Here is a 15,919-nt window from a genome sequence, read left to right on the forward strand (position 1 = left end):
TATGCTTTAAAAGTAAGCATCTTATAAAAGAGACAAAATGAGAGGAGAAGGGGCTCTAAAAGTTTCTGAAATTAGAATTATAAATTACAAATGAGTCTTAAAATCCACCATGTCCTTGGGCTCCAGCCTGATGTTTCCCAAACTCTTCACCAAGATTCCTGGGACCATGGAGTCAGGCCTCCAGGCAGCAGAGCCGGTGCAGTCAATGTTGGGGCTTCTCAAGTGCATTCCTAGTCTTGGCCCTATACTTCCACCCGTCTGAGCTTCATGACCTGGACCCACCACAGTGCAACAGTGCTCATCTCTGGACTCATAACCATGGACCCATTCATGGTTTTTGAGCCAGTAAAACTCAGCAGAGTCTTGCTATAGATTAGAAGAAAAAAGAACCTGAATCCAAAAAATTGTGTGATAATGGGTTCCTGAATTAGCAATATACTTAGAACCCTGAAGATGGCATTCATCTAGGACATCTGTGAATTTTCCCAAATAATGGAAAATAAAGTCTAGAATTTAAGGGATTGCTTTGTACAAATTCATACAATTATTAATAGTTTTTGTGATTTTATTGAGAATTCTCAAAGGTATTAATTTGAGTTTCTAATAAGATGTCATTAATTAGCTTTGTTTCTGTTAAGGTATTATATATTTAGTTCATTGTGACTACACGTTCCTTGATTTTTTGTTAAGTATAAATACCGCCAGTCTTCAAGAAAATAATCACATTCTAGGTGATATATTTTCCAGCCTATTTCCCCTATTTTATGGTGTTCATGATTACCTATGAGGGAGTCCAGTAGAAATGAGTAAGAATAGAAAGGACGCATCTGTAGATTTGTACCTGTGAAAAATATTAATGGAGTCACATGACACTTACCTAGTTAGGGACCTGAGCAGTTATCACTGAGGACTGGCTCTATGGAATTTAAGATGTTTGTTGTGGGGTGCCTGGCTGGCTCAGTTGGAAGGGCATGCAACTCTTGATCTCGGGGTCATGAGTTTGAGATTACTTAAATATATAAAACTTGAAAAAATATTTGCTGCATTTCTCACAAAGAAATGAGCAATTCTATGGTTTCCTGAGAATATCCCATGCATGCATAGTTGCTTCAAATGCAGTAAAATCAATCTTCACATACTCCTATGATGAGATCATGAGGAAAAATTGTATTTCTCTTATAGAAGACAACATGCTTCATGTATTTCAGGGCTGTACCTAATAAAACACATATTATCTTACATACTGGTCACCCCATCCAACTCAAGAGGGAGGATTTCTGAGGTCTTTCCCAAACTATGGTCATTCTAAGTCATCCAGGCAGCACCCACCCAACTCCCAAGGAACCCGAAGGAAGGTCCTTCTTTACAGACTCCCCATGACTCCACCCCCTCCCTCCTTTGTATATCCAAAGTTCTTCCAAAGCAGCACTTACCACAGCATGGTGTCTAGTCTTTTGCAAGGACAGAACCATGCTGTACTGAGCTCCGAGAGGACAATGACCACTTTTTTTTTTTAATTTAAATTCAATTAACATATGGTATATTATTAGTTTCAGAGGTAGAGTGCAGTGATTCATCAGTTGTATACAACACCCAGTGCTCATTACATTATGTGTCCTCCTTAATGCCCATCACCCAGTTACCCACTCTCCTCCAGCAACCCTGTTTGTTTCCTACAGTTAAGAGTCTCTTAGGGTTTGTCTCCCTCTCAGATTTCATCTTATTTCTCCCCCCTTCCCCTATGATTCTGTTTTGTTTCTTAAATTCCACATACGAGTGAAATCATACAATAATTGTTTTTCTCTGACTGACTTATGTTTTATTTATTTGGGTTCCCAGGGCCCAACCCAAGGAAAGGCTCAAAACATGTGTGCCAAATAAAACTAAACTGATTATCAGAACTGAATACAGTAATGAGCTAGAGGAAGATGTGGCTGATTGCTTTCAAAGATGTATTATCCATATACATAAAAAACCAAATTTACAGGGGCAGTTTGATCAATGAAGTGAATACATACACACTTTTTTTCCCACAAGGGTATTTAGCATTACAAAAGGCAGTAAACAAAAAACCCAACAGAAACAAAGGCACCAACTTATGTTTACTTTCAGTATTGCACAACAAAGGAACAGTCAACAAAACTAAAAGGCAACCTACCCAATGGGAGAAGATATTTGTAAATGTCTTATCAGATAAAGGGCTAGTATCCAAAATCTGTAAAGAATTTATCAAACTCAACACCCAAAAACCAAATAATCCAGTCAAGAAATGGTCAGAAAACATGAACAGACATTTCTCCAAAGAAGACATACAAATGGCCAACAGATACATGAAAACATGCTCAAAATCACTTGGCATCAGGGGAATACAAATCTAAACCACAATGAGATTACCACCACCTCACACAAGTCTGAATGGCTAAGATTAACAAGTCAGGAAATGACAGATGTTGGCGGGGATGCGGAGAAAGGGGAACCCTCCTACACTGTTGGTGGGAATGCAAGCTGGTGCAACCACTCTGGAAAACAGTATGGAGGTTCCTCAGACAGTTGAAAATAGAACTACCCTATGACCCAGCAATTGCATTACTAGGTATTTATCCAAAGGATACAAAAATATAGTGATTTAAAGGGGCACCTGCACCCCACTGTTTATAGCAGCAAGGTGCAAAATAAACCTATGGCAAGAGCCCAGACGTCCATCAACAGATGAATGGATAAAGATGTGGTGTGTATATATACATAATGGAATATTATTCAGCCACCAAAAAGAATGAATCTTGCCACTTGCAACGACATGGATGGAACTAGAGGGTATTATGCTGAGCAAAGTCAGTCGGAGAAAGATAAATACCATATAATTTCACTCATGTGGAATTTAAGAAACAAAACACACGGGAAGGAAACACAGATGAACACGGGAAGGAAAGGAAAAATAAAATAAGATGAAAACAGAGAGCAAGGCAAACCATAAGAGATGTTGAACTCTAGGAAACAGAGGGTTGTTGGAGGGGAGGTGGCTAGGGGAATGGGGTAACTGGGTGATGGGCATTAAGAAGGGCACTTGATGTAATGAGTACTGGGTATTATATGCAACTGATGAATCACTAAATTCTACTCCTGAAACTAATAATACAGTATATGTCAATTACATTGAATTTAAATGAAGAATTTAAAAAAAGATATATGTAAATAAACAAATTTAAAAGGAAAAAAAGACTACTGTATTCCATATTCTGCTCAAAAAAGAAACTCCCTTTCATCCTGTGCATTAGTTGAGACACAGGAGTATACTGCCCACTGCAGTGATTGAACCTGAGGCTGGACCACTCCCTCCATTACTCAACTAACTTTTTGCCCCCTTGCTCTTTAATTAGTCGGTATACTAAGACCAAGTAAATGGATTTTAAAATAAAACTGGGGGGAAAAAAATGTCACCAAAGAAAACCCCAAACAAAAAAACCCCTTACCTCTCTACATAATAGGTCACAAACATGAATAATATTCCATTATAATACAATTACATCTATAACCATAGCAACACAATCCAAGAGGACTTAATTTTCTTACAGCAAGTAACAGTCTGATTTTATAAAGCTAAGTAAGCTCTTGAGCTGACAGACACAGATGAAACATCCTTACTTGGTTTCAGTTCGAGAGCCAACAGGAGAAGGTCTACTAAATTTAGACTCTGAGCTGATTTCATCACTAACCTGTCCTGAAAGAGGTCTCTGCGGAGAGAAGAAAAAAGGCCAGGGGACAACACACTAGGATGGGATTAACCTATTTAAGAGGCACAGACTGCAGTCAGAAATGGTCACAAAGAATATTCTGCTAGGCTCACAGCACCTGTCCAGGCCCCGGGGCATGGCAGATAGCCGCACCTTTGTGAACCCGAGTGTTTCTGGGAAGACTCGTCCTTCCAGAGAGCCATCAAGGACCCAGAATTGTATATGTGACTACAGTGACTGCAATATGACCAGCTGAATCTAGAAGCTTTCCCGGAAGAAAAAAAAATACAAGAAACTTGATCCAAGACAGAACTTGAAATAATTTAGAGAAGCACAAATTGAAACTGAATCAAATACTGATCATGTTTCTTTTTAAGCTAGTGAAGAAAACACCTACATTTTTCCATCTGAAAAAATAGTTTAATTTCAATTAAATTTTACTAAAATACTAAAATGCTCAGGAAGATAACTGAGCTGTTAGCCAGCATGGTGACAGTCCAGGCAGTGCCCACCTGACACGCGGTTTGTGTCTCTGAAGGTGTAAAAAGTCAGCAGTTGGCTTGTCCTGCGGAGTGGGTGGGAAGGAGTAAGGGAAAGTCGCACGGAGAGGACAGGCAGTCTGTGCTGGGCTTTGGAGGAACGGGAGAGCCACTGGTCGCGAGGGGGCTGGGCAAGCCCCGGTAGTGACTCAGCAGCAGACCCAATGGCTTTGCAGCTTAGATCCCCGTAGGCAGGAGAGGCTGGGGACACAGAAAAATGGAGGCCAAAAGTTTCAAAGGAGGTTTCATGTATGAGAACAGGGGAAGCAGGCTGCAGAGGAAAAGGAAAAGGGACATTTCTTCCACCCCCATCAAATTCCTCTTCCCATTTCTTCCTGTTCCTCTCCATATAGCCTGCTACCTTTGTGGTCAACTCCAACATGGTGTCTCAAGTTGTTAAAGCTGTTTTTTCTTTTTTTTCTTTCTGGATTTTTAGCACCATGCTGTCCATCCTTCCTCTTGAGTACCTTATAGAATATTCACTGGTTTGAGCTGGTACTGAAGCAAAAACAAAGTATCTCACTCCACAAAAAGCTGTGGGAATTTTATAAAGCAACTGAACCACAACCTAGTATTTTGAAGCTGAATCAATCTTGCGTTTCATGGGGTTCAATCCCCTAATTCAACTGTGGGAAATCCACAAATACTGTTCATTTTTACAACAGATTTAGGTGATTACAGGTATATGTGCACATCCACTGTTACACTGCTGTCCATTTACACAGCCTCTTCTTTCACCTGAAAGGTAAAGGCTGCTTTTCACAAGAAATGAAGGCACACTAAATACGCATATGATTCTGGGACCCAGATTTACTGTTCAAAGGAAATTTTCATAAGGTTACATCCGTGGAATAAAATAACAGGAGATAAGAGTGAGTCATTTCATTGTTTTGCAACTCACTGCAATCTATCTCCAAGTGTTAGGCCTTCTCACACCACCTCTCTTTTAAGATGCTTATATACAAATCAATGTCATATAAAGGCAGAGAATCCTGAAGAAAAAGGAACACAAATGTGAAGCAGTAGGTTGCTTCTCTATGAGCTATAAAGAAAAGCTGACATCAGGTTTAGTACTAGCTGGAGGGAGATCTCTTAGCTGGAAATAAAAAAGAAAATAATGCAAATGGGAAAAAAAAAAGCCAAAGGGGAACTGCCAGAATTAGAGCATAAGTCTTTCACAAAAAGAAATAATTTTACTGAATAAGGAAAAAATCAGTTTAAATGTGTGAAGTTATTTTGTGTTTTCCCACAGCATACTAAAATACAACCACACACAGTACACTGAAGTCACTAAAATAAAAGTTGAAGAAAAAACTATTAGCCAAGAATTTGACTACTTGTAAGTACGATGAGGAGAAATCACTTAGTGATTTGTTCTTATCCTAACAGCGCTGTCCTAGCTGCCTTAAAGGTCTTATTGAACAATGAAGGGTATAAATAAATAAACTCATAAATCAATAAATAGATTGCTTCTTCCTGCTAAATGCCACTGAAGAAGGGAAGAGTCACAGACTAAATTATGAATGAGGAAACTGTGCCCGATAGGTTTTGGATATTTTAACTTCATTTCTAGTGGTTTGGGGTTTCTCTAACATGCACTGTAAGCTCTTGGCTACAGCACAGAAGTACTGGGGTGCTTGTTAAAATAGAGATTTTAGGCTTCACATCCAGAGAAACTGATTGAGAAGGTCAAGGATCCTAAGAATCTGCATTTTAAGGAGCCCCATAGGAGATTATAAATGCATATGGTCTACAGTTTGAGGAAAGTACTACCTAAAATTGAAGACCTGTCTTTGTACTACACGGATTAACATGATTTAGGCAAAAACCATGTTAACCTCTATCCTACAGTTTTTTGAGCCAAAAACTGTTTCAGAGCAGGAAGGAACCTTTAAATCTACTTTATTCTTCAGAATCATCAACCTTGTAGCCTTAGGGAGCCAGTGAGTTATCTTAATGAAAATTACCTGTTCAGGAGTGACCAAAATGGTTTCTAGCAGGTTTCATCAAGCTGCAAGTGGCTGTAAAATGCATACCAATGCTTTAAGAGAACTCTACAAGGATCTTTCACAAAGGCTGCTGAAAATTTTGTGGCATTTGCTTTATTAGAAATGCGAAAGATGAGCAAAGAAATTAATTACATCTATTACTACTCTAAAAATTCTAATTGCCTTCTCATTGCATTTGCTAGCAAAAACTCTCCATGCTTATTACAGAGAAAATGCTGTTCACGGGCTCATCTACCACTGAACTCCTTCCTTCCCATCTCTTTTCTTGATAACCAATCCTATTCCCCTTATCCACATGTGCATACGCCCACTTTGAGAGTAAGATACACCTTTCTGTCTTTGCCCCTAGCAGTTGCAAACGGATTTTCATGCACCCTGCAGCAAGCATTTCTGAGTGAACGGTATGTGTCAGTCACTGTGGAGAAATGGAACTAGTAAAAATGACGGTACTGAAAGAGTGTGCACTGTTAACAAGGGGGATGCTAACAACAGAAAACTCTGGGGTTCCCCCTCCCCCCAGCAAATTAAAAGTAAAATGCTGGAGCACTCTAGAATGCATAGCAAGAACAGTACCATAAAATGTGACTGTGTAGAGATCTGCAGTTGAGTGAGATGCAACAGGGGCTGTTGCCAACAGTGACTATTGGGGTCATTTCAACAGGCCAACGATACAGACTTCGCACATCACCACAGTCTATGCCAGCTTTTCTTCAGCTTGTACTCAAGGGCAAAGAACTGGTTGGTGAGCATCCATTATTGATCTCACAAATCACAAGACTTAGGTTTGAAGCCTGGGCGCAGGGAGGGTGAGTGAGTTAATGCCTTAGCTCTAGCCAACCTCACTGTGTTCCCTGGGAGACAAATGATCATGGGAGAAGACCTGTCAATACTAGTGAAAGTCTGTCCTCTAGAGTGTTCTCAAATCTTGACCTGGACAAAGGAGAATATAGTCACTGGAGGGTGGTGGACTCAGGCTTATCTGCGGGGGACCCTGGGGACTTTCCAAATTCTGACTACACTTCATGAAATCTCCTTACACAGGCCCTCCTGGGAAAAACAGGAGGGGTCTTCCCCTGTACGAGCTCAACCTGCTAACTCCTCTGTTATCTGTTATGTCTTGCGGAATTTCATGAGAACACACTTCAGGAATATTTCCTAATACCATTTTCATGTCAGAGCCAGAGAGGAAATCTCTTACCTGTAAGTTCACAAGAAGAAAATACTTCCTATATCCAAAGGAAGACTTTCCCTGATAAATACTCTAAAAATGAATTACTTTACCAGGGGTACGTTTTTATAACATGCTCCTACTTTATCACTGAAGTCAAATCTTCATTTTTTTTTTTTTCAGTATATGTGCTGCCGAAGCGAGCACTTCATTTTTTTTTTTTTTTTTTTTTTTTTTAACTCAACGTGCATTCCCTGCAGACCTACTTTATACCAGGCATGGTGCATGTACCTGACGATACCTGCATCTGATGAAGAATAAAACTCAGTCCTGTCCTCAAGGACTTCTGGTGCCTTCAGGGGAGCAGGAGTTGGACCTTCTAACACAGCATGGTCAAGTCTTACTCTGGAAGAGTGGGCACAGTGTTTTGGGAGATCTGGGGAACTCCTCAGAGGGGTGACAAGAGTCGGATTTTTAAGTGTGAGTGAGATTTTAACACAAATGAAAAGAAGAAAGACCTTTTCAGCAAAGGGAGCATGAAAAAAAGTTATGGGATGCAAAAGGCAGTCTGTAGGGAACCCAAGAGTATTTTGTAGGACTGAGGTATGGGGAGAGATGCAGAAATTGAGGAGCTAGGATGCAGCAAAAACAGAAAAACCTTTATCGGCCATGAAAAACAATGAATTTTGTCCTGTAGGAAGGACAAGGTGGAGCCTGGGAGGTTTTTTAAGTAGGGGCTGCAAGACCCAATCTGTGTTTTAGGAACAGAAGCGTGGTTGCTGATGCAATGACTGAGAAGCGCCCAGAAGACCAAGAAGAAGGCATTATAGAGACCGTTTGTAATAGATGTTGGGACTGTTCTATGCTCTTAGATGCCCACGGTCATTTCCCTCTGCATGTTCTTTGGTTATATCTGAGTTTTTCCCCTTTAATTATATATCAATACTGATATTTTTTTCTACCCAAGATGCATCATCTGTGGTTCATAAAATAACATTTCACATGAGTAAACACTTAGGTAAATACATTCTTAAAAAAGAATCCCTTACCTGAACAAAGCTGTTCCACTTTTGTGTAGTTTAAAGATACTATGTCATTAACCCATGCGATGATGTCATGTCTGCTCATAGTCTCTTGGGTTATCGAGGTAGAATACACATTGACCGCCATTCCCCAACTAGAAAAAGACAAATAAGGAAAAAATTAACTCTGAAACATAAAAGGTCAGGATCCCTGGCAGGACTCTAAGGGATGGAAAAGGCCTGCTTCAGCTGAGCCTTTTCTCTTCTCTCTCTCTTCCACATATTTGCTGAGATACAACTAAATTTCACATATTGTTCATGCAGTACCACTCCACATTCCCCCCTGCTGCTGGACTCCAAGGTTTTTTAGGTTCTGAGATATCTATTTTCTCATATAACTTGGTCTCACCGTGTGTGGTATTAAAAAGTTATCAGGTCTGTTAAGAGCATGCACCGGAGTCACCTTTCATCTTTCTACGTAACTTCATCATACTTTCATTACTTGCCAACAGTGCCCCTTCGCACACTCCTTGGAGATGTAAACGGGAGCTCCGTTGTATTCAGTTGCTCAGGCTGTAAACACCATGCCCATTCTTGCCTCCTCTGTTTCCCTCACCACCACATCCAATCCATCAGCAAATTCTACTGGCTCTACCTTCAAAGTAGAGCCAGTCTTTCCCACTTTGGTCAACGCTCACCTGACGCTTTGCAGTAGTCTTTTCCTGGGTCTCCCACCATGCACCCTTGCCCCTCCACCCCCACGTATTCTCAGCACAGCAGCCAGAGTGATCCTAGTTGCAAAATCAGATGCTCTCTCTCCTTAGTTTAAAACCCTCTAATGGTTGCTCATCCCACAGTACAATTCAAATTCTTACCAAGCTTTAGCTGGCCTGATATATTCTGACACCTTTCCTTACTACCCTCTCCCTCACTCCACTCCATCAGGACAACCTCCTGGTTTTAACTCCTCAAGCTCACTTCCTCTTCAAGCCTTTGTACTGGTGTGGCTTCAGCTAGGTCCATTCCCCAGTTTTGAGGTGCATGCCCTCACTTCCATCTCCTATTCTTTTTCTCTTCATAGACCTAGGAGAGAAGCTCCACGGGGGCAGGGATTTTGTTCATTTTATTCTTTGTATATCCCTGGTGTCTAATTCAGTTCCAGACGCAGAGCAGGCTTTCAATACAAATGCTGAAAGCAGGAATGTGCTCCCCCACCCCCCTCCCACGTAAAGTAAGCAGGGCAGTAGATAAGCTAGGTAAGCTATGTACTTTTTCTTTAATCAGCTTTGGAGAAATTCACTTTAGAAATGGGCTTCATATAAGTTTCATTCGAAAAAAAATCCTCAATCTGGTATTCTCTATTTCTAAAAGCTTTGGACAAAGCTTTTATAAAAATATATAAAAACATTTGAATAATTTGAAAGATATGTACTGTCTAATTACAATGAGTCTTCCCTTTAATTTACTCCTTCTGTTTCATGACACCTATTTCCCCAACTTTTCATCAGAGTGATATATATAGAAAAAGTTTTGCTTAAAATATTTTGTTATCTATAGTTCTGTGTAATTAGTTTCCTTTTTTTAAATTAATACACTTTATGTTTGAGTTCTTCATAGCAAAATTGAATGGAAGTAGAGTGTTACCATATACCCCATTTTCCCCACATACACACAACCTCCATCACTATCCACATCCCATACCAGCTGCTACATTGTTACAATCAATGAACCTACACTCATGCACTATCATCACCCAAAGTCTGTGGTTTACAGTAGGGTTCACTCTTGGTGTGTACCTTCTATGAGTTGTCACAAATACACAATGGCATGTATCCACTATTTTAGTGTCATACGGAGTAGTTTCATTGCTCTAAAAATCCTCTCTGCTCCGCTGATTTATACCTTACCCCCAGCAATCTCTGGCAACCATGGATCTTTTTACTGTTCCATAGTTCTGCCTTTCCCAGAATGCCATGCAGCTGGAATCATACAGCATGTAGCCTTTTCAGATTGGCTTCTTTCACTGAGTAATGTGCGGTGAAGGTTCCTCCATGTTGTTTCATGGCTTGATACCTCATTTCTTTTTAGCACTGACTATTCCACTGTCTGAATGTACCACTCAGCTAATGAAGGACATCTTGGTTGCTTCCAAGCTTTGGCAATTGTGAATAAGCTGCTAAAAACATCCACGTGCAGGTTTTTGTGTGGACATAAGTTTTCGATTCATTTGGGTAAATACCAAAGAGCATTACTGATGGATTGTATAAGAGTATGTTTAATTTTATAAGAAGTTACTAAACTGTCTCAAGTGTCTATCCAAAGTGGCTGTACCCATTTTGACTTCCTTCCAGCAATGAATCAGAGTTTCTGTTGCTCCATATCCTCACCAGCATTTGGTATTGTCGGTGTTTTGGATTTTGGCCATTCTAATAGGTGTACACTAGTAAAAAAAATTTTTTTAACATTTAAACCTGGTTGAAACTTTGCAATTTTACTAATTCTGTGCAACATATAATACTTAAATCTTTAAAAAATTATGTATTTATAAATACAAAAGAAAGAGTGCACATCAGGGAGGGGGCAGGAGAGAGAACGAGAAGTTCAAGCAGATTCCGCACTGAGCATGGAGCCAGACGTGGGGCTCAATCTCATGAAACTGAGATTATGACATGAGCCAAAATCAAGACTCAGACGCTCAACCAACTGAGCCACTCACAGGCCCCTACTTACATAATTTTATGTGAAATGTGTGTATCAACTTTTATTTTGAAAAATTTTACTTTAAATATTTTATTTATTTGACACAGAGCAAGCATGAGCAGGGGGAGTGGCAAGCAGAGGGAGAGGGAGAAGCAGGCTCCCCGCTGAGCAGGGAGACCAATGCAGGGCTCAATCCCAGGAACCTGGGTTCATGACCTGAGCCAAAGGCAGATGCCTAACCAACTGAGCTACCCAGGCGTCCCCCCAAATTTTATATATATAAAACTTATTGTGAAAGTTTTTTGATACATCAAAAAACCAGCTGTGTTTATAATCTTGGCTTCAAGTTATCAGTATTGGTCAATTCTGTTCCATTTATACTAGTCAGTACTTTGTCCCAAATCCTACCCTCCGTGCCCCAAGCCAGTTTGTTTTGAAGTGCCAAGCATCTTATTGTTTTGCTACAAGTATTTCAGTATGTTTCTCTGAAAGATAAGGACATTAAAAAAACTCTAGCATGATCACATCTGAAAATAAAAATAATATCAAATATGCATTACAATGTCTTATAATTTTTTTCAGTTTATTTGAATCTGGACAAATAAGTTTTAGACATGATTCATTGATATGTACTTTAAATTTCTTTTATCTGTAGATTTCTCCTCCATTTCTAATATTTTCTTTTTTTTTTAATTGTTGAAGGAACTGGGTTGTTTTTTTGTAGTTTCTATGATCTGGATTTTTGCTCACTGTATCCCATTGGTGTAGTTTGACATATTCCTCTATCCCTTGGGTTCCTATAGATGGGTCATTTGATCTACAGGCCAGAGAGGATTCAAGTTCTAATTGGGGGTTTGGAGGCAGGACTACCTTGCAGTGTTTGAACTCCCCTCAGGAGACACATAATGTCTGACTCCCTTTGGGACATCGTTAGCTATTAATATTTGTTTAGATCCACCAATTCTTTAGAGACTTCAGAGTCATATTCTATTATTCATTTTTGATTACCTAGAATAGTTCTATAAAGAGAAATTTCCCAAGTATTGGTCACATAACAAAGACAGGACAGATGCCTGATTTATTTACCATTTTTCAAAATAATGAGGTAGTTCTCTACTATTCTCCAAACATGACTAATGAGGTTCTTATTTTTGAAGTGGAATTATGAACTCATAGCAAGTATGTTTCAATCCACGTCTCAACTGACCACAGTTTAAATCTTTACTGGTGTGAGCTTGCAAGAACTTATTCAAGCTGGTTTTTGAGTTCTTCTGACAAGGTCCCAGTAGTCTTTGATCACTTCCTTGCTTTCTGGTATGACAAAATGTTCCAGGCCCAACTTGGACATTTCCCGCCTTAGACACAAAACCAGTTATTTCTTCTAAGGGTTCCTTATTTCTGTAGTCACAAAGGGTATTGAGAAATAAATATTTTTAAGCATGGCTATATAAGATAGAAAAATCTTGTTTTACACAAAAATCTATGTAAAAGAGTTGTGTTTGGAGTGCTTATTATGTTTATTGCAATAAAAATCTGCTTTCTACCTACTGTGCTAAATGCAGACTTTTTTTTAAAGATTTTATTTATCTGAGAGACAGAGCATGAGGAGGGGAGGGGCAGCAGGCAGAGGCAGAAGCAGACTCCCTGGCTCAGCAGGGAGCCCAGTGTGGGCTCGATCCCAGGACCCTGAGATCATGACCTGAGCTGAAATCATATTCTTGACTGAGCCACCAGGTACCCCCAAAGATTTTTTTTTATAAATATAAAATATCCATCTATCCCCCAAAGCACCCTCATCTCTAAATTCTCTTCCCCCGAAGACCTAAAAAAACCTTCTAGTATTGGCATTTCAGATAACGGGACCATAGTCACTGCTTTTCTACAAAAGGTTTTGGAGTATCTGGTTAATAACGTGCACTGTTTTCTTTAGTCTATTAAACAAAACTGTTTGCTTTTAATACCTAATCAACTCTGCATGACTATGTAAATGATATAAAACCTTAGTAAACATAATTCAAAATTTAGAACATTTTGAAGTACTTGGAGTAATTTTGATTTGCTGGCCTAACTTTTGGCAGGTGATGTACTCTTCTGATGGTTTCTTCCTCAGGCAATACTGGAAAGCTTTGCTCTACCATGTAATGTATCATTGCAGAATGAGGCCGCAAGGCCCAGAGTTGTGCTACACGAAGTCCAGCCAAATTGGAATGAAATTTTTTGTCCAGATGATTTAAAAACAACTAACCACAAAGCAGGAGAGATCCAATCAGGTCTGTGATTTAGAAAGATAATCCCTATACAAGTGAGTAGAGATGTTCTGTGGTTTCCTAATTGAAAAAGTGTGCAACCAAGAACAGGTGGGAGAGTTACAACTGCCTTTAAGAAATCCATGAGAACAGGGAAGCAAGTCATTCCTTTGCTGGTGGTTCTGCCAATGAATCACACTCTCCTCCAGGTCTTTAGTGATAACATTCACCTAAGGTCAACAATCTTTCCATGTCCAAATAGACATTCAGCTCACAGAGGCAGATAAAGCACTATGTGCCTTTAAGGAGCTCATTAGAAAGACCAGGCGAACAATGAAATAGCACCTGATTTTTGCTTTAGCAAAACTCCAGTTAATTAGTTACTAGACTCACCACTCTTATCTCTACCACATCCCCTCTCTAACCAACAGCAGCAGTCCCCAGAAACCCCAGCAATAAGAGCAACCTGCTTTAGGGGACCTGTGGGAAAACCAGAATGGAGGGCAGACCAAGATGAGGGTGAGTGAATGAAGGTTAGGAATATTTTAAATTTTCTTTTCCTTTTTTTTTTTTTAAAGTAAGCTCTACACCCAACGTGGGGCTTGCACTCATGACCCCAAATCATGTTCTACTGACTGAGCCAGCCAGGTGTCCCTATTTTCTTATGTTTTCTAAAATAAAACAACACCACCACATTAGATTTCCATACCTACTTCATACTAATCGCAATGGAACCAGTATAGTTAATTTCTAATTATAATTCATGCTGATTAAAATATTCAACCTTCCTCTAAATTTCACCAAGACACTCGCAAGTCATTTCACATTGTGGTTGTCTTTTGCTTCCTTTATTAGTTTCCCATCCAAATGCACAATGCCTTTTTTTTTTTTTTTTAATTTATGTTATGTTATTCACCATACATTACCTCATTAGTTTTTGATGTAGTGTTCCATGATTCATTGTTTGCATATAACACCCAGTGCTCCATGCAGAACGTGCCCTCTTTAATACCCATCACCAGGTTAACCCATCCCCCCACCCCCCTCCCCTCTAAAACTCTGTTTCTCAGAGTCCATCGTCTCTCATGGTTCGTCTCCCTCTCTGATTTCCCCGCTTCATTCTTCCCTTCCTGTTATCTTCTTCTTTTTTTTTTTTTAACATATAATGTATTATTTGTTTCAGAGGTACAGGTCTGTGATTCAACAGTCTTACACAATTCACAGCGCTCACCATAGCACATACCCTCCTCAATGTCTATCACCCAGCCACCCCAACCCTCCCACCCCCCACCACTCCAGCAACCCACAGTTTGTTTCCTGAGATTAAGAATTCCTCCTATCAGTGAGGTCATATGATACATGTCTTTCTCTGATTGACTTATTTCACTCAGCATAACACCCTCTAGTTCCATCCATGTCGTTGCAAATGGCAAGATCTCATTCCTTTTGATGGCTGCATAATATTCCAGTGTGTGTGTGTGCGTGTGTGTGTGTGTGTGCATATATATATCACATCTTCTTTATCCATTCATCTGTTGATGGACATCTTGGCTTTTTCCACAGTTTGGCTATTGTAGACACTGCTGCTATAAACATCAGGGTGCACGTACCCCTTCGGATCCCTACATTTGTATCTTTGGGGTAAATACCCAGTATGCACAATGCCTTCTGATTTTAGATGGAGAGCGCTGGGTCCAGGGCCCTTCTCTGCAGAGGGCTGGTGCTCTTCCTCACCTCTAGGAAGTCAGGTGGCTCCAAAGGAAAAAGAAGAATTCTATTCCTGCTCTGCCATCCATGCTTTCTCTTCCTAAATTCTTCAACTCCCACTTTTTCTATAGGGGCAACTTCAGTATATTCAAGCCTAAAGCATTCAGGTGACTTTATAGTTCACAGAAGAAAACTGATCTATTCCCAAATGTTAAACTCAGGGCTGGTAAAAGCATTATTTAATAATCTTAGTTTTTCTGTGGACACACTCTAAAATCCTAAAATTTCATTAAAATTTCTTGGCTGTCAATCTAGATGACAATATAAAAGTAAAAGTACCAGCCCTCACTTATTCAGCAATGTCTGGATAACACGAGGAATTTTTCTATTATTTTAAAGTGATTTCATGCTTCCATTTTGATCCTTGAAAGAATCTTGTGAGGAAAGCGGGGGAGGAACTATAGCCTTCCGTGACAAATGTGGATTCCTCATCCTTCTGAAGGTAGGAATTAAAATAATTCATACAAGACATCGACGAAAGAAATTGAGAAAGACACAAATAAATGGAGAGAGATTCTCTGATTATGGATTGGAAGAATATTAAGATGTCCATACTACCCAAAGCAATCTACAAATTCAATGCAATTCCAATGGCATTTTTTACAGAACTAGAGTATAAAATTTGTATGGATCCACAGAAGACCCCAAATAGCCAAAGCAATCTTGACAAAGAATAATAATGCTGGAGGTCTCATGTCCCCTGATTTCAAACTATATTACAAAGCTATAGTAATCAC

The 15,919-nt window shown here is 39.6% G+C and overlaps 1 protein-coding gene across 3 annotated transcripts in view; it reads right to left on the minus strand.

Moving 5' to 3' along the window:
* Positions 1 to 15,919, minus strand: part of MAPRE2 (microtubule associated protein RP/EB family member 2) — a 159,467-nt gene that overhangs the window by 62,641 nt on the left and 80,907 nt on the right. For all 3 annotated transcript variants that reach the window (XM_028098137.2, XM_028098136.2, XM_028098135.2), the window contains one exon: positions 8,497 to 8,624. In XM_028098137.2, coding sequence (XP_027953938.1) covers positions 8,497 to 8,617 — 121 coding nt within the window. In that variant the 5' untranslated portion in view covers positions 8,618 to 8,624. The remainder of the gene's footprint in view (positions 1 to 8,496; positions 8,625 to 15,919) is intronic.

This window comes from Eumetopias jubatus, unplaced genomic scaffold, assembly GCF_037043125.1.
Source record: "Eumetopias jubatus isolate StellerSeaLion01/CBP00866 unplaced genomic scaffold, mEumJub1_p1.0 scaffold_16, whole genome shotgun sequence".
NCBI lineage: Eukaryota > Metazoa > Chordata > Mammalia > Carnivora > Otariidae > Eumetopias > Eumetopias jubatus.